Source organism: Periplaneta americana, chromosome 4, assembly GCF_040183065.1.
Source record: "Periplaneta americana isolate PAMFEO1 chromosome 4, P.americana_PAMFEO1_priV1, whole genome shotgun sequence".
Lineage (NCBI taxonomy): Eukaryota > Metazoa > Arthropoda > Insecta > Blattodea > Blattidae > Periplaneta > Periplaneta americana.
Genome location: NC_091120.1, coordinates 62,551,296 through 62,572,101, shown reverse-complemented (window position 1 = coordinate 62,572,101; position 20,806 = coordinate 62,551,296). Strand labels below are relative to the sequence as shown.

The 20,806-nt window shown below is 37.2% G+C and overlaps 1 protein-coding gene and 1 long non-coding RNA gene across 5 annotated transcripts in view; one reads left to right on the top strand and one right to left on the bottom strand.

Moving 5' to 3' along the window:
* Positions 1–20,806, bottom strand: part of LOC138697839 (atrial natriuretic peptide receptor 1-like) — a 2,249,689-nt gene that overhangs the window by 775,723 nt on the left and 1,453,160 nt on the right. For all 3 annotated transcript variants that reach the window (XM_069823402.1, XM_069823400.1, XM_069823401.1), the window contains one exon: positions 11,503–11,641. In XM_069823402.1, coding sequence (XP_069679503.1) covers positions 11,503–11,641 — 139 coding nt within the window. The remainder of the gene's footprint in view (positions 1–11,502; positions 11,642–20,806) is intronic.
* Positions 1–20,806, top strand: part of LOC138697842 (uncharacterized) — a 434,418-nt gene that overhangs the window by 43,510 nt on the left and 370,102 nt on the right. The window lies entirely within an intron of this gene.

Below are 20,806 nucleotides of genomic sequence, written 5' to 3'. Positions count from 1 at the left end.
GCGTTGATGAAACTGGTTATAGAAAAATGTTCCCTGGTGAGATGAGACCGAGGATTCGTCATGGATTATCTGTTATTGGCCTAACAGTTGGGGAAAACCTAAATAAAAAATAGATAATCGGTCCCAGCAAGAATGAAACTCAGCCAAGCGCAACCCCGAATCAGCAGGCAAACGCGATACAGCTTCGAACTGTGACAGCTCTGGAAAAATCGCTGTGACAGATAACAGCAATTTTGTCACAGTGTGATTTCAATGTTCGGAGAATTCTTGGCGATTGCAAAATTTTCTTATTGTGTTGTTTTATATTTATTTACATTCCATCGCATTTGTACATCGCTCCACAGCTAGAATATGAACATATAAAAAAATCTTAATTTTACTATAAAATTTTAATTATAGTCACATACTAGTTGAAATATATATAGTCTACTAGAAGAACACAAAGTTTTAGTATCAATACTTAATACAAGTCAGAAATATTCATGAAGCATTGTTGAATGTCATAAATTCACCTACAGAATAGAAAGCGTGACAAATTAGGTACTTCTTTAATTTTGCCCTACAATTGAGTTTGATTTTTTACATCTTTAGGGAGGCTATTAAAGGTATATGTATGTGAACGGACACAAATATAATCAGAAAATGCAGGCTCTAAATTTCTAAAATTTTATAAGGAAATTAACTCACCATTGGACAAAAATTACAAGGTACCACAACAAGACTTATTAGAACTTAAATATCTGATAAAGGTATAAAAAGGTTATTAATAATATTTTTAAGAATTAACTTTTTATTTTAAATTAAATTTTCCAAAATTTGAAAGTTTTCACACATAATATTTCATGACTCCACAACCATTAGTAATGGAAATTTACACTAATTTAACATGAATTTATGCAAAAGTAAACTACAATAATGCCCATTTCTTTGAAAATAGAAGAATTAGTTCACAAAACATTATGTAAATTTTATTTTTTTATTTTTAGTAGGTTATTTTACGACGATTTATCAACAGCTTTGGTTATTTAGCGTCTGAATGAGATGAAGGTGATAATGCCGGTGAAATGTGTCCGGGGTCCAACACCGTAAGTTACCCAGCATTTGCTTATATTGGGTTGAGGGAAAACCCCGGAAAAAACCTCTACCATCTAACTTATCCCGACCGGGAATCGAACCCGGGCCACCTGGTTTCGCGGCTAGACGAGCTAATCGTGTAAATTTTAATATATTTTATATATGACAAATAAAAAATTAATTGTCCATATTGAATCTGAGGATGGTGTGAAGAAGCACCGAAACAGTTGTAAGCCGCACATTCTTACACAATTAATACGAGTAAGATCGCCATTTAATCAATTATTTAAATTAATTGTATTGAAATAAACATCTCTACATGTCTTAGAGTAGTCTACTTTTCAGAAATAAGTGTTTATTACATTCAGGAAAAATATTAAAGATGTCAGAGAGACCATAACAATGTTATGGTTACCAAATGATGTAAGTGCAGAATTTTTTTTGTTTTTTTTTTTCATACTCTGATAAAACTGGCTTGAGAAATATTACTAGTAACCCTTTTTATACCTTTTCAGATATTTAAGTTCTAATAAGTCTTGTTGTGGTACCTTGTAATTTCTGTCCAATTGCGAGTTCAATGTCTTATAAAATTTTAGAAATTTATAGTCTGCATTTTCTGATAATATTTGTGTTCGTTGACGTACATACACCCTTAAAAATTTTTACTGCCATACAACGCACTGATAAAAGATATGTAAGTTGTACCAACAACGGCCAATGAGCTTCTGCCATAATTACCACATAAAAAAAAACAAAAATCCTTCTGAAGGAAGAAAAAATTTCCTATCCAGAGTATTCTCGTCCGCGGACCCCGCTTTGGGAACCACTGATCTAAGACATAAATAGATTCCTCTAAATTCAGAAATTGCATCACAAATTATGTACGATCTGCAATTCGAATAGAATATATTACCTCTGAAACATGACATTTTACTTACTGTGCTGTGCAGATGTGTTCTCAGTATCAAGCGTACTGTTTTCTTTTCCGAGAATCTTTCTTTTTTGTTCTGGAAAATGCTCGTTGGCTGCATCTGTCGGAGCAGAGATCGTTCATCCCTTTAACTGCAGTAAGTAAGATACTTCGACTGTTGAATGGGAAAGACTCCACTTTGTAAACTATGTCACTGTCTTGCTCCGTAGTTGATAGGAACTTTTAAATGGAGAAATAACCATAAAACGCTTTCCATAAACGAGCTGGGGATTTTTAAATCACGACAGAACAACGCGGACCGTATCATTACTTTAAGGAGAACTTCTTTATGTATCCTTTAGTTAAGCCTTTATACTATGCAAACAAGTTCCTCGTTTGCAATGACATTTTAGAAAGAGCATCGCTATTCAAGAAGTAACGGAAAGTTTCAGAGAACAAATTGGAACGGAATACAAATGTGGAAGATAATGAATAGAGGATTCCTCTCTGGCTTCTTCAATAGATTCTGTGTGCTCATTTCAAACCTCCCCGCCTTAAATAGTTTAAGATGTGCAGGGAACATGATTTTGAGGAAAAACACGTCGTTTTAATTTTCGAGGGGGAAATTCAAAACCACTGATAATTGCATTTTCCTTTCCATCCCTAAACCCCTATACCAATTTTGAATTTCAATTACATCCCGTATCAACAAACACGTAATTTTAAAGGAGATGATAAACCCTACCCGTCTGTCAGAAAAAAAAATTCCACCCATTCCTTTCTGAGGTAAATCCAGAAACATTATAATGTAATGAATTAGGGTCCTATTCATAGACATTCTTAGCGCGGGCTTTCGGTGGATGATCAGCGAACTAACGTTTTTCGTATTCATAAACCAGTGTTAGCGCTCGTAGCGCGGGCTAGCGAAATGTCTATGAATAGCACCCTTCAAGTTTAGTTGATATTAGACCATATTAAGGAGACACTGTAAAATAGGTGTGAATTGGAAAGAGACAAGGCTGTTCAGTAATCTTTATACCAGGGCTGGACAGCAAGAGCGGATTCTACTCTGTCACGGGGAGCCATATAATTTCTCTTCATCCCCTTTCTTCCCCGCCGAACGCCGCGCAGCGTTGATTCAGTGACGAATGAATATTAAGCGTCCCCGTTTAGAGACTGGATCCGCTCTCGATGCCCAGCCCTCCTTTATACGAAACAACGAATCAAAGTCACGATAGGAGAAGAAATGTTAGAATTAAATGAAATAGGAAGAGGAATACGACAAGAGTGCTCTTTACCATCTACCCTGTTCGATATGTACTTGGAGGATTTAGTGAAGAGCTGTTTCAGAACACGGGAGGGATGATAATAGGAAGAAGAAGAATAAAGAGCATAAAATTTCCTCATGACATGGCGTTGTTAGCAGAACAGGACACGGTTTTAAGGGATATGGTAGTGGAGCTAAATGACAGCTGTTAGCAGTATGGGATGAAGATAAATGCAAATAAAGCGAAGAACATGGTTGTCGGAAGAAAAATAAAGAATGTAAACGTGCGAATACTAAATGAGACAGTAGAGCAAGTGGCCAGCTTCAAATACTTGTACGATGAAAGAGTAGTGGAACGGAGAAAAATTCTCTCCGACACCGGGATTTGGACCCGGGTTTTCAGCTCTACGTGCTGATGCTTTATCCAGTAGGCCACACCAGATTCCCATTCCGGTGTCGGATCGAATCGTCTCAGTTTAAATTCCACCTCTTGGGTTCCCTCTAGTGGCCTGTCCTCTGCACTACGTCATAGATAAAATATAATAATATATAACATAAAAAATAAAAACTAATATAAATAATAAATATTCAAATACTTGACCAAGAAACTTTTAATAGAAAAAGGACCATCTCCTGAGGACCTCTGGAGAAGGAACTAAGGAAAAGACTAGTAAAGTGCTTTGTATGGAGTGTGGTATTTTATGGAGCAGAAACATGGGCATTACGACGAAGTGAAGAGAACCGAATAGAAACCTTTGAAATGTGGATATGGAGAAGAATGGAACGTGTAAAGAGGACAGACAGACTAAGAAATAAAACTGTTGGAAAGAATGGGTGAAGAAAAAATGATGCTGAAACTGATCAGGAAGACGAAACGGAATTGGTTGGATCACTGGCTAAGAGGAAACTACCTACTGAAGGATGCATTAGAAGGAATGGTGAAAGGAAGAAGAGTTCGGGGTAGAAGAAGATATCCAATGATAGACGAGATTAAGATATATGGATCATATGAGAAAACAATGAGGAAGGCAGGAAATAGGAAAAACTGGAGAAAGCTGGGTTTGCAGTGAAAGACTTGCTATTTTCCAGAAACATTTGTTTCACCACGGAACCCAGAATTGCTACCCATACATAGTCTAGGGTAGGCCTATTTTATCTATTTTATTAGGTTAATTTACGAAGCTGTATCAACATCTAGGTTATTTAGCGTCTGAATGAAATGAAGGTGATAATGCCGGTGAAATGAGGCCGGGGTCCAGCACCGAAAGTATTGGATTGAGGGAAAACCCCGGAAAAAACCTCAACCAGATAACTGTCCCCGACCGGGATTCGAACCCGGGCCACCTGGTTTCGTGGCCAGACGCGCTGACCGTTACTCCACAGGTGTCGACAGTAGGCCTATTGGTAAAACTGTTGTATTGATAGAAACTACTACAGATTGTGAAGTGGTGCATGCATGTTACATTAAATTGCGTACGAGGTCGATGTGTACAGTTGTGTATCGAACATGCGCGTGTAGGGTGCTAAAGTTGTCGGCAAAAAGAACAACAGTTATGAAGACAAGTCAGAAGACACGTGCAGTTCAGACAGTTACCACATCGAATAGAGGCGGAGTAGCTATCGACATTTCACTGTGGCCAGATTGTTCTGCATGACGACAGACGCAGCTATGCGGCTGCATCCCTAAGGAATGTTCTGAGAAACTATTGAACAATCATCATACTGTACTCTCTGGCTATGAAGCCCTGTGACTGAAAGGAAACCCTACGAACCAAATAATACTCATATGAGAAATGAAACCCTCGGGCAATGTAACGTCAACAAGAACTATGGCCATGTCCGGCAATGTCCGTAATATGAAATGGTGCAGACATGAGGAGAGTACATTGAAGGGACATGATAGCAAGTTATTACTTACTTACTTACTTACAAATGGCTTTTAAGGAACCCGAAGGTTCATTGCCGCCCTCACATAAGCCCGCCAGCGGTCCCTATCCTGAGCAAGATTAATCCAGTCTCTATCATCATACCCCACCTCCCTCAAATCCATTTTAATATTATCCTCCCATCTACGTCTCGGCCTCCCTAAAGGTCTTTTTCCCTCCGGTCTCCCAACTAACACTCTATATGCATTTCTGGATTCGCCCATACGTGCTACATGCCCTGCCCATCTCAAACGTCTGGATTTAATGTTCCTAATTATGTCAGGTGAAGAATACAATGCGTGCAGTTCTGTGTTGTGTAACTTTCTCCATTCTCCTGTAACTTCATCCCGCTTAGCCCCAAATATTTTCCTTAGCACCTTATTCTCAAACACCCTGAACCTATGTTCCTCTCTCAGAGTGAGAGTCCAAGTTTCACAACCATACAGAAGAACCGGTAATATAACTGTTTTATAAATTCTAACTTTCAGATTTTTCGACAGCAGACTGGATGATAAGAGCTTCTCAACCGAATAATAACACGCATTTCCCATATTTATTCTGCGTTTAATTTCCTCCTTCGACAGATAATGGAGAAAAAATGGGAGTATAAGGGTACAGTACATCAGTTATTCATAGATTTCAAAAAGGCATATGACTCGGTTAAGAGGGAAGTATTATATGATATTCTTATTGAATTTGGTATTCCCAAGAAATTAGTTCGATTAATTAAAATGTGTCTCAGTGAAACATACAGCAGAGTCCGTATAGGTCAGTTTGTATCTGATGCCTTTCCAATTCACTGCGGGCTAAAGCAGGGAGATGCACTATCACCTTTACTTTTTAACTTCGCGCTAGAATATGCCATTAGGAAAGTTCAGGATAACAGGCAGGGTTTGGAATTGAACGGGTTACATCAGCTTCTTGTCTATGCGGATGACGTGAATATATTAGGAGAAAATACACAAACGATTAGGGAAAACACGGAAATTTTACTTGAAGCAAGTAGAGCGATCGGTTTGGAAGTAAATCCCGAAAAGACAAAGTATATGATTATGTCTCGTGACCAGAATATTGTACGAAATGATAGCAAGTTATAGCGAAAATAAAACATACCGACAGAACTTGAGTTTTTGCTACTATTTTCTTTTAATCTTCCTACTAAAAATCACATTTCACCCATTTCGCATAAATTCAGTCCTATCTGTATGTATGTATTTATTAACATTACAATTGGGTATACACCCGGTGGCAGTGATATATTATATGTAATATACAATAATACCATTACAATTATACAATAATTACAGCAATAAAAGAAGAAAATAAATAAATAAATAAATAAATAAACCTAAATTTATTTCTAACTATAAATAAATAGATGCAAAAAACCTAGGACTATAAATAAAAACTATTCCATAATAACGCCTAGTAATAAGCAATAGTAAACCTAAACTTATATGTACTTCTATTTCACCCAACTATTACCAATTTAAGTAATTACATACCACCTTAATTAATTACAAATCAACTTAATTACAAATCATCTTAATTAATTACTAGGGAAAGGGATTTGGAGTATTATAAAGAATGGTGAAACGCAGTATAGATATTCGTAGATCAGTGACTGTCAAGCGAGCTGCGTCACAGAGCATGGACGAGTACAGTTCACTTCATACAAACTTACACGCAGCGTGCTGTAAACGTATTTCAGAATAAACATATGGAATAGTTTAATGACATATAGTGGCCTACATACATAATCTGTATTTCACTTTGAACTACATGTGTTTTTCTTGGCAACGCACAAGACACCAATAAACAACATTACAAATATACATAATTAAATATCAATCTCTGCGTCCTCGCTTGTCAGGGGAAACATTGATGGCTGATAGACAGTTGTTTTCTGTATGGAACTCGACTCTGAATATGTATGCTTTCCTGTCAGGAGCGTGCTAAATTAAAACCTTTATTTACAATATCATGAAATATGATATGTACACAACGTACACTACAGTATTTAGAATATATATATATATATATATATATAATTATAATTTACAACATAGCCTAATAGAGTATCATTAAATGTTGAACAAAATGTAGAGCCAAACGAAAAGGCATTTTCAATTAATGCTATGTTTTGGTGATGAAACAATTATTCCTGCTGTGCCTTGTTATAATAAATTGTAAATATCATTTTCTAATTTTCTAAACACAACTTTGCTCTTTTGCAGGAAATTTTTTAACATGGAAAAACTCCGCTCTACATCTGCAGAGACAATTGGAGAGTAAGAGTACTTGAAACAAAATACGTCAATTAAATTCACATGTTGAATTACGTCATTGGGACACGTGTTTGTTAGTGCATCTGAAATCCGACTGAGAATACTGTACCTATTATTTTTAATCAAAACTCTGTTCATTTTTTCACCAACACGTTTTCCTACTTCACCTTCTACTGCACTCAGTTTATTTACAATAGTACTCATAATATTTATTTGCTTAACTAGTTCTACTCCTGACTGTACTAATCGAATAATGGCATCCGGTAAACATAAAACATTTGACTTAATATCCAGGATTTCTTTTTTTGATTATTCTATCATTTAGCAGTTCCTGGCATATTTGAATCGCAGTCGAAAGACTGGACCACTTTCTTCACAGACTGGAGGTGATGTGCGTAATAATAATTATTGCAAGCTTCTAACATGACTCCCATCTCTTAAGAACTGGACATGGGGGAAGCGATAATTTAGGGAATTGTTTCCTGAATTTTGATACTCGATCTTAGCTTTTACAAATATAATCTTTCAATTTTGTATTGTTAGTTGGTTTCACTTTTGGCATTGTACATGCACTTCACTACGCTGAACTGCAAACCTGCATGTTGAAGTTCTTATGCGACAACTGTCCCGTTCACCTGTTGTTGACGTGCAGAGATCTGCGAGTATGTCATGGAGGGGAGGACTTGGTATAAAGGGTTGTAAACAAATGACTGTGTAGATGCCAATACTAGCTTTTACTACTCCAAATTCCGTTCCCTATTAATTACATATCATCTTAATTTATTTACATAACTAAATTAGGATATCATCTTAATTAATTATATATCAACTTAAATAATTACATGACACAACTTAGATAATTACACTGCACCTACAATTACATTTTCAGTCTAATCTTCTCAACCTTTCCTTAAATGTATTGATTTTGAGAGGACCACCCTGAAAGATTGCCACAGGTAAGCTGTTCCAGTCTAATATTGTGCGGTTAAAAAAGGAAAATTTTGCCACATCCGTTCTTTGTTTTCTACATTTAAACTTCCTAACATGATCCGCCCTGCCTAAGTATGATGGTGTTGCTAATCTAGCATTGATGTCGGTCCATGCTTTGTGTCCCATTTGTGCCTTAAACAATGCGGTGAGTCTGGTTTTCGTCGCCTTGGTTTGAAAGATTCCCACCCTAAGTCTTTTACTATCTCTTCACTATGTCCCTTTCCCATTTTGACATATTTTGCTGCCTTGCGTTGGACCTTTTCTATTGAATCGATTTGGTTTTGTCTGTACGGATCCCAACCTACTGCTCCATATTCCATAATTGGGCGAACAAGGGTTTTGTACGCTAATTCTTTTGACCTTCGGTTAGATTTCTTCAGAATACGAATCGAGAAATGTAGTGCTTTCCAGGCTTTCCTTGTGGTATTAGTGACTTGTTCCTCCCAACCCAGTTTGTTACTTAAATATATACCTAGGTATTTACAAGTGTTCACTTGTGGCACCGATGTACCATCCAGCTGATATCTGAGACAAATATGTTCATACGTTCTACAGATGGATATTGACTTACTTTTACTGACATTGATTTTCATTTTAATTACAGTAAGGTCACTGTCCAAGCGTGTTAAACTTGAATCTTGTAGCCTAAGTAGACTTCGAAGTTGAGACGCCAAGCGGGGAAATACAGGTTAATTGATAGCGGAGTGTTGAGCAGAGGTGGGAGAATAGGCTTGTGCTTGTTTACTTTTTCCGGTCAGGTTGGAGGTTTCGTACGTACCACCATTGAAGCTGGGACAGTTGGACTTATTGAAGTCATTGCGATGTCGAAAACCCAGTTCAATTGGAACACATTTTTAAATATACATTAAATTCCTTCCAGAAAAAAGCCCTACAAGTAGAAATACGGAATTTTATTTGAAATGGCAAAAGGATCTCAATTGTTTGCAAAAATGCAGCATTAATTATGGACTAAAATTCATGGATTTTTTTGAAGTACCGACATCTATATTTAAAAATTATAACATAGTAATCCAAATTAGAAATAGAATATATATTATAGCACAGAAAACAAAACTGAAAATTTTTCGAGAATGTGTGGTACAATTAAGAGGACACTGAGGAACAAAGTCAGAAAAGACACAATGATAAAGTTCTATAAAACTATGGCAATCCCAGGAGCGCTATATTATTATGGCAGTGAGAAATGGATAATGTCATCTAGAGATAAAAGTAGATTGCAGGCAACAGAGATGAGGTTTCTGAGGTCGGTACTGAGTGTAAGAAGAAGAGACAGACTTAGAAATGAAAATATAAGAAACCAATTACAAATTTATAATATAAATGAACAGATAGTAAATTATAGACAAAAATGGCTGGAACATGTAGAGAGAATGGGTGAAGATAGATATCCCAAACAAATTATGCTTTATATAACTAAAGGGAGGAGAAACATCGGCAGACCTAAGAAAAGATGGATCAATCAATGAGTGTAAGTAATTTGGAGCCGCAACAAGCCTTGAAAGGTTTAAAGCTTGGAGAAAAAGAAGAAGATGAAGAAGAAGATATATACTATAACGTAGTAACCCAAATTAGAAATAGAATATATTTAGAATACGTAATTTAAATTAGTATTAATATTAATATATTATATTCTACACGATTACTGTATACTTTCAATAAGTAATAATTAGACTTCGTTGAATTGCCACACGCAGCATGCAATCTGGTTGCTGATGTACGGTAGTATAGAGGAGGTGAGTGACCGCCCGGTCTCGTAGTATAAGCAGTACATGTTAAGAGTTGTGTCCAGTTCAAATAGAGCAGCTACAGCTAATGTATACCTATGTAAGCACTTGTTTTTTCATTACTGTGGTTGGAATAGTCAAAGCTTAACATTTGTTCAGTGCAGACAAGAATTTAATCAAACATACAACAATGAGAGTGTTTCTGTTCCAAATAATTGCCCCTGGAATACCCTTACCCCCGCAGCCAGTCTTGACACGGTGGGGAACGTGGTTGGATGCTGTTAATTATTATGCAGAACATTGCGGCAAAAATAATGAAGGCAATTGATGCATTGGATAATACAAACAGTTCCTCTGTTGCAGCTGTAAAATCATTGCCTTCTGAAGAACAGCTATTGGAAGATATTCTGTTCATTTATTCTAATTTTAAAATCGTGTCCAAAAGCATCATCCTGTTAGAATCGTCTAAACTACAACTCTCAGAAGCCCTTAATATAGTGGATAAAGTATCACAAACCGTTATCCAAAATAATAATTCATTAATTTCAGAAGAAGTGAAATGTAAGTTGAGAAACATTTTTGCTAAAAATTCTGCCTATTCACAACTTCGTATTATAAATGATGTACCATCAGGTTACGACAAGACATCTGAAGTTGGTGTTCTAAAAAGTAGTGACTTTCCATTATTCAAATATGTACGTATTACATCGTGTGATGTTGAACGTACATTTTCCCAAAATAACAACTGTTTAAGTGACCATCGGAGGAGGTTACTTTGCAGTCGCTCAAAATATACGTAACTGTTCACTGCAATGCACATATTCAAGGATGATGCGAGTATCTTACATTAAATTTTAAGAGTACATATATGTCACTGTAAAATAATTGTGTATTTACATGTACAGACCTTTCCTACTTCAATGATCATTCATTATATTTCTTGAATGCAGGATACAGGTTTTATTGTAACCGCAGTATACTGCTCAGTGTTTACATCAGAGGCATACTCCATCCGTTGCACGCCCCCTTCTCATACAGTCTATACCGCGTGCATAGTAAACCTTACGATTCTCGTGGCAATTCCACGAATTCTAGTAATAATGTTAATTACGTCAAAATACGACCTCCTTCGACAATAATCGCTATTTCCACTGACACTAAAAATGTTTTGTTGCTGTGCGGTGCAGGTCCCAAACACACACTGTCCAGAAATTTGCACCTGGATCTCTCTAGCAAATGCAAATGCCGGTATCAACTACCTAGCTATGCTTATGACTATAAATGCAGTGCATATAGTACTTACAATCGTCCGGACACAGGCTGTTGTCGAAGCCGCACTTCGGAGTATCTGGAGGAGGGTTGATCCGGCCACCCGCCCAGTATATCTTAGTGTCTTTGACGTACTCAAGGGTACGACTTGCTCCGATATAATTGGCCACTGTCTGCAAGGGAAGATACAAGGTTTTAGTTACATTCATAAGTGAACAGGTCATATTATGAAAGCTCCATTTGTAGCATGTCCCTTACAACACGCATGAACGCACGTACGCATGCATGCATACATGCATACATACATACATACATACATACATACATACATACATACATACATACATACATACTCGTACATACACTTACTGGTTTTTAAGGAACACGGAGGTTCATTGCCGCCCTCATATAAGCCCGCCATTGGTCCCTATCCTGAGCAAGATTAATCCAGTCTCTATCATTATATCCCACCTCCCTCAAATCCATTTTAATATTATCTTCCCATCTACGTTTCGGCCTCCCCAAAGGTCTTTCTCCCTCCGGCTTCCCTACTAACACTCCATATGCATTCCTGAATTCGTCCATAAGTGCTACATGCCCTGCCCATCTCAAACGTCTGGATTTAATGTTCCTAATTATGTCAGGTGAAGAATAAAATACTTGTAGTTCTGTGTTGTGTAGCTTTCTCCATTCTCCTGTAACTTCATCCCTCTTAGCCCCAAATATTTTCCTAAGAACCTTATTCTCAAACACCCTTAACCTATGTTCCTCTGTCAAAGTGAGAGTCCGTTTCACAATCATAGAGAACAACCGGTAAAATAACTGTTTTATAAATTCTAACTTTCAGATTTTTTGACAGCAGACTGGATGATAAAAGCTTCTCAACCGAATAATAACAGGTATTTCCCATATTTATTCTGCGTTTAATTTCCTCCCGCGTGTCATTTAAATTTGTTACTGTTGCTTCCAGGTATTTGAATTTTTCCACCAATGCACAGGATAAATTTACAATTTTCATATTTCCATTTCGTACAATATTCTCGTCGCGAGACGTAATCTTATACTGTGTCTTTTCGGGATTTACTTCCAAATCTATCCCGTATTTTCCCTAATCGTTCGTGGATTTTCTCCTAACATATTCTTCCCTAGTCGTTTGTGGATTTTCTCATAATATATTCACGTCAACCGCATAGACAAACAGCTGATATAACCCGTTTAATTCCAAACCCTCTCTGTTGCCCTGGACTTTCTATAATGGTATACTCTAGAGCAAAGTTAAAAAGTACAGGTGATAGTACATCTCCTTAATTTAGCCCACAGTAAATCGGAAAGGCATCTGACAGAAACTGACCTATTCGGATCCTGCTGTACGTTTCACTGAGACACATTTTAATTAATCGAACTAGCTTCTTGGGAATACCAAATTCAATAAGACTATCATATATAACTTCTCTCTTAACCGAGTCATAATACACATAGCCTACATAGTACCACAAACTGATAGAAATGTGGACACAATGGGCACATCTAGGACTGCATGATGTCATCTAGTTAGATGTTAGGACAACCTTGTCGAACACATCTAGATGTGCTCGAAGTATCGTGGTTTCCTAGCAGAGTCTCTAATTAACTAACTTCATTGGACACATTTATCCCAATGTCTAACTACAGCGATAGTTCGCTGACCTTCCATCCAGACCAGGGTTCGATCTTCGACTAGTTAGTGATGGAATTTGTGGTGGACAAACCAGAGGGTCTTTCTCGGGTTACTCCCGTTTCCCTCTATCATTCCACTTAATTTCATCAATCATCCGCAATAGTAAAAGAGGCTGGAGTGACGTCTGGGGACAGTACGGGCTATCGATATTGAATGAGAAAGGCTTGGGGCTCATATGGCTACTCGTTTGCGGACGGAACCTGGCTCTATCAGGGGCTCAGGCAGGATGGCCCACCTGTCAGCGTACACTGACCAGAAAGGGCTTGGGGATTCGGGCCCCTGGGGGTTATCAGACTACTCGTCTGCGAAAACGGACCTGGGTTCATTAGGGTCCACCTGTCAGTGTCGGATTCACGAATGCCACCCAGGCCACCTGTGGGACTTGGACAATCATCGTATATATGAGCTCAATATCTGTCAAATCGTGGCTAAGTGTAAGGATCCAGTACAGTCCACGTTAAAGCCAAGTCAAGCCCCATGAGCGTACGTTCTGTGCATGTAGGCTTCTTGTATTTGTTTTTGAATTCGTTCACTTTGAGGCTTGCACTGGAGTGTTTTAGAAGAAGGGATTTGCAGAGTACTCGAGAGTAAATTCAATTCCTATCAACTCGTGAACAAAGTTGTGCATGAAACTAAGCGTTTTATACTCGATTATTTTAACCAAATAAATAACACTAACATCTGCATATATTAATAAAATTAATAATAATAATAATAATAATAATAATAATAATAATAATAATAATAATAATAATAATAATAATAATATATAATAGCCTAATAATATAAACCGATATGAAAATTTTAATTAATTGTAGAAACAATGAAGTTTTCAGCATACAGAATGCACATTATTATCTGAGAACGCATTATTCCTGGGAGAGAATTTACGGTCTTTATTTGTTGAAGAAAAATGTTGCCATAAATTAAAAATATAATACAATGTATTAAAAAGTCGTAATAAAACAACAGCAAAAATCGATCATATGACGTTTTGAACATAATATCCATCCACCAATTCATCCATTACTTTGATTTTCTCATTTCTCATTCATTTTTCCATCCGACCACCTACACTCTCCCCATTCTGTTTATTCTTTCTTTCATTCTTTTTTCATTTATCCATCCATTTATTCACCAACTCGCACTCATTTTTTCCATTTTCTTTTCTTTTTATATATATTTTAACCATTCTTCTATCTTAACTCGTCGTTTCTCTTTTGTTATACTTTCTTTTTTTCAAAATTCATTTATGCATCCACACCTGCCCTTTCTCTTTTTTAATCTTCATTCATTCACTCATTCATCCAACCATCCATCCATCCATCCATCCATCCATCCATCCATCCATCCATCCATCCATCCATCTACAGTCATATTTTACTTTCCCTTTTACTAGTAGACGCAATCTGAATGAATGAATGAATCATGTACAAGTAATTCTTTATTTGCAATATAAATTCCTTATCATGGCACTCTTAGAAGTGAACTAAGGCCATGAATTTCCTAGTAGCCTACATTTATACAATGTGAAAGCATATTTTGCTGAATGAGAGGATTGTTATAAAAAAAATTGCTTCCCACATTTTATGGATGATAATTCTGTTAGTCATCATCTTAACCTATCATCATATCTTTTGGGAGGTAGATTTTTTCTTCTACAAACTGCCACATCTGAAGTGTAAGATTAGAGCTTCCAGGAAGTTCTTATTTAACTACGTAAAGAGGTAATGAAAGACTATCAACCTATTTGTAGCTTTTCAGGGAAATAATGATGAACAGAATGTGATTTGCGAATGAAACGCATCTGTAGTAATGTAGGCTTGAAGAGAAAGTTGCAAGTGGTGTAATTGAAATGCGGCCCTGGATAAGAGGATTTGAACTCGTCAGAAAAAGGTCACTTATAAGGATAGACTGGCTTTGTGCTGGGCCCGCATAGTCCACAGAATACACAAGAAAGCTAGTGGAAAGTAGCCTGTGTAATATGAGAGGTGTACATTACGTCAGGACGATTTTTATAACATATCAAAGTGAATTCACAGCAATAACACCGCAGAATCTGAAGGAAGTTTTTAACCTATGCACCACTGGTAGAGCTACTACACGCAATATACAGGGTGTTAAAATAACATTTACAACGTTTCAGGGATGATAGAAGAGGTTAAACAAACCTCTGTTTTAAGTGACAAAACTTTAACAGATGCGTCCTATTTGCCGCTAGATGGCGTGAAGGAATAGATGACTTGACTTCCGTCACAACACACACTGGTTAGTTCTGTTTGTGCACGATCACCTTGTAGGGCCTTGTCTGTTGCCTGACAGTCTCCATGGTGATAATTATTTTGTTTTTCTACGCGACGTCCTACCAAAACGTTTAGAAAACATCCCATTGAACATCAGAGAACGAATATGGTTTCAGATGACGGTGCCCCTCCACATTTTGATCGTCGTATCAGGAACCACCTAATGCTACATTCTCCGATCGCTGGATTGGCAGGAGTGGGCCGGTACCGTGGCCACCTCGATCACCGGACCTAACCCCACTGGATTTCTTTTTGTGGGGAGACGTGAAATGTTTTGTGTATGAGACACCGATCGATACGGCAGAAGACTTAGTTGCTTGCGTTGTTGAAGCTGCACGTGTTATTAGAGACAATGTTGGCCTTTTTGAGCGTTGCAGACATTCCATAGTACGAAGGTACCAGTTGTGCAATGCCTTCAATGAACGGCAGTTTGAACGCCACATCTAAAACGACAATTGGTCTTGTTCTTTATGGATTATACTAACACTTACGTACACAATAAACGGCGCATCTGTCAAAGTTTTGTCACTTACAAAAGATATTTCCTTTTACCTCCTCTATTAACCCTGAAACGTTGTAAACGTTATTTTTAACACCCTGTATAGGTAAATGGAGTAATATTATATACCTAGTACACATACTAGTTTATATCTTTCTTTCTGAAGACAGTTCTAAATTACTGTATGTATAATCAGTTATTTGACGACGCTGTATTAACTATGTGATTATCCTGCTTCGGTTGAACGGGTAGTAGTGTCGAGGTGTAAGTAGATGTAGAGGTATAGAAATGCCTATCGGACGAGATATGGGGCATTCCTAAGCATTTCAGCCTCGGTTCCTGGTTTAATTATGTGAATCCTACTCACTTGTAATCTAATACTAATATGTATTCTAATGAGTTTATTTTTATTTTTACTGTGTACATCTTTTTATTGAATTATCGGCTTCTGTTTTTGTGTAATTTGTATTTGATTCTAGCAGCATCAGTATGTATTCCACTGTGTTATTTTTATTTTATGAGGTAAATTTTTATGTAACTACCTCTTTTGATATCATTATATACCTAAATCGTATCAGTATGTAATTACTTAATTCCGATCTAGTTATATGTTCAGCTAGTAAGCAAGTTTTAATCCTGGTTGAGTGTAAGAGAAGACCTTACGGCCTTAATTCTGTCAGGTTAAATAAAGCCATTACTGTTATTATTATTATTATTATTATTTATTATTAAAGAGGTTTTTTGTGCACCTGTGATGGAATGAGTTCCTCGCCGACTGTGCTGCACGGCTAAGCCTGTAGCTACATCCGCCAAATCACGTATTACTCTCCAGTTTTTAAATCAGTATACTATTTTACTCTGTTACTGATCTGCCGTTTCTCACGGATCTACAGGTTGATTCTCGAGGAGTTACCGCCACTTACGGAGCTTATTTCTGAAGACATTCTGTGCAAAAAAATGTCATATAAACATGTGTGCTATTTTCAATATTTTCAGAGTTACACTAATTTGAAATTGTTTTTAAAATACCTTCTTTCAGTTTTGAGAATAAAAGAATATTACAAATAATAGAGAATGAACTATTCAGAAGTATCATTTCTTCAATTTGATAGTATTGTGAAGCTGAAGATGTGTTGTTAATTCCATAGTTGCTTCGTAGAGATTTTTTTTTTTTTTTTTTAATTTTTAACTAAAAGCTACATCATTCTTACGCACTTATCACAACAATTATTACAAATTACAGATTTCCAGCAACTTTATTCATTGATTATTAGAGGAGAAAAATTCGTTCTGGCGCCGGGGATCGAATCCGGGTCCTCGGTTCTACGTACCAAGTGCTCTAACCACTGAGCTACGCCGAAGTTCAAACCACAGCACCGGATCGAAGCCCTCTCCTCTAGTGTTTTTCCCTTTGTGAAGGAGAGGAGAGGATTCGATCCGTTGCTGTGTATTGAACTTCGGAGTAGCTTAGTGCTTAGAGCACTTGGTATGTAGAACCAAGGACCCGTATTCGATCCTCGGCGCCGGAGAGAATTTTTCTCCTCTAATAACCATTGTTACCATAACAGACGTATTCTATAGGACCAAAAACTATTTTTTTTTTAATTATGGTTTATTTAAGACGTCGCCGGTGTGCCGAAATTTTGCTCCACAGGAGTTCTTTTACATGCCACTAAATCTAGTGACATGAGCCTGTCGCATTTAAGCACACTTAAATGCCATTGAACTGGACCGGGATCGAACCCACAACCTCGGGCACAGAAGGCCAGTGGTATACCAACTGCGCCAGTCAGGGTGACCCAAAAATTAATCTTTACTTAAACTTTATTCATGTTTTTGTTTACAATCTCCTGTCGTAAGTCTTGCGGAGTGAATGATTTCAGTAAGAATCACCCCACCGCGGAGCAATGGCTTCCAGGAGCATTGGTACTCTTTGCAGCGTTGCAACACGTTATACTTCGTATTCTTAAAACAATTGGACGTATCAAAAATTTTATTTGACAAAACGTGTTCACATTGACTTGATTTTTATCCCTGTAAATCGATGTAAAAATTTCCCTTCCTTCCTGTTTAAGTATAGGAAATTTCTACACGGACATCATTGTATTTTTACTAACATATTTAATATTAACCTGGCTATACCTTTGGATTAACGATTGCTATCCCCTTCCCTACTGGAGTTCGATGATACTGGCGTAAAATACAAACAAATCACTTTACTAGGTATAGGAGGGAAGAAAAGTAGTTCATCCGTTTACATAAACTAGGAAATACGGAAATTTGATAATTTTCATTAAGTTTTTGTCTAATCAAAATAGGCCTACAGTAAAGTATTAAAAATAAGTGTTTTTACTCACGAACTGAGTTATCCATTTGAACATATTCATTAAGCAGTGTATATTATACTGTCTACAGCATATTAGCGTACAATATAGAGAATGAAGTTAAATTGAAAAATAATCATAATATGAATATTTAAACACATTTTTGAAAATGGTGGTCGTTCATTTTGATACAGACTTCAGTTCTTTTTTTCATATTATCGTACTATAGACTATTGCATCTAATTCCAATTACCAGTTTCGTCCTTCGTACAAGTAATTCATGTTGAAATAATTCTGTACCTACTCTATAAAAGAGTGCATTACTTACGGTAAATTCAATCTTCACTTTTGCCCGATCCGAAAAGATAAAATTACTCAGACATACCTATCTACTGTCCGTCCAAGTGGTTTTGTCGCAGGGTTGTAGAAAGGGGCGAAATCACATGACAGTTAATCACTTAACGAGGCCCTTTTATTTAAGTTATTTTAAACAGTTGTATAATATTACGTTGACGTCCAATTCCTAACAGAAAAAATGTTTTCAGAAAAGAGCTAAGACAGCCCAGCTACTAGACTTATCAGAGGAGCGAGCAGAAACAGGTAGGTGAAATCGGGATGCGACGTAGGCAAATTTACGACAGTACCTGTGCCAAAATATGATTCAATATTGAAAGCTCTTTCGTCACTGGAAAACGCGAACATATTTCTGGAACATACTATACTCACTAACTCAGTACTGTTCACTGTATGCGGTCTTGGTTCTGTGTGAAGAACAGTTGGAACTTCATTAGTAGAGGGGTTGGGAGTGAAGTACATCCAAAAACTCAGGTACAATAAAAATTGAAGTAAAAATAAAATGATGTCTCTGTATTGCTCGAAAGAGTTCAACCTAGCCTATTTTTACTATAGCAGATAGATGACATAAGGGGGAGGTGTAATGTGTCAGTAGAATATTGAAGGGAAACGGGAGTACTCCGAGAAAATCTCTATGCATTGTTCTCTTTGTCTACCACAAATATTCTTTCATGACCTAGCCGAGGATCGAATCAGGCCTCCTGGATGGAAGAACAGCACACTAGCACTTACGCCACAGACGCGGCAAAGAAAATCCGTTATTTCGACTAGCAAAGTGTCCACCCCTGTTTATTGATACTATCTACACGCGCCAATTGGACAGCCCATGGGTAGAGCAAACCGTGCAGACTTGATGCACACTACGTCATCAATGTGGTCCCCAGGCTGACACGGCTGATCTAGAGAAATGCCAATTAAGCATTGAATCGCACAATTTAATATGGAAATCTGTCTTGGAGATATAGGCCATTCTACCAAGGTTAGCTCCTTGTAGATGACTACGGCGACTGTGGCGAATTGTTGCTGCTGTTGACGATCAATTATTTTCAGTCTGTAACTCAGACTTACTTCCTGTTTGTAGGTCACCCGCTTGATAAAATAATCGTCACTGACCATTTCTGGGTAATGAATTGCTTGAAATGGACGTTCCTTCATTTCAGTTCATTAGTTCTAACAACGTAAAGGGCGCGGAGCGTGCCAAATGTTTCCACGAGGGGAACATGGAGTAAAAGCTTCATGGGAAGAATAGATCCACACGCCCATTCTACTGCTCCCATCTCGTTCAGTGAACTTCTCTCCCCGATTTCATCTTGTCACGTGTGACTAACATAATACCATGTTACAAGAGAGACAAGTTCTCAGTCATGGCTCATTAATTCATCCAAACATGAAGCAAACTGAGCGATATTCGCTTCCAAACTGCGACCCATTTACACTGAAGCTAGCGTGTGTTGGGTTCTGCGTCAGATCTGAAAGAAGTTCCGCGTCGTTCCATGTTGTTATATGAAGGACTGTTCGGTGAAGCTTGCTCAAATTGGCCACAAGTGTTCGTACGTAAGCACATTCGTTGAGAGTAAGAAACCGAATATACTGAGCTTCCAAATGTTGATCACAAATTGTGGACATCATTTACGCGTACCCAAATGTCACTCAAATAGAATAGGCGTAACTGGTGTTATCTTAGAAAGCATGATGATAGAGATATTCCGATAGTTAATATGATGTACTGTAATATAATCTAATTTTATTTATAGTTCAGTCTAAATGGCATATCATAGTTTAAAATCAATAACACTTACAAAAGTAAATGATCATTGTACAGGGACATCATTTTATTTTTACTAACATATTTAATATTAACTTGCCTATACCTCTGGATCAACGCCGTTTGCTACGCCTTCCACGACTGGAGTTCGAAGATACTGGCGTAATATACAAACAAATCACTTTACTAGGTATAGGAAGGAAGAAAAGTAGATCATTCATTTACGTAAACTAGGAAATATTGCGCTTTTGAGTTTGATCATCTTCATTAGGTTTTTGTTTAATTAAAATACAGTACAGTATTAACAATGAGTGTTTTTACTCACGAACTGAGCTGTCCATGTGGACGTATTCATTATGCAGTGTATATTATAATC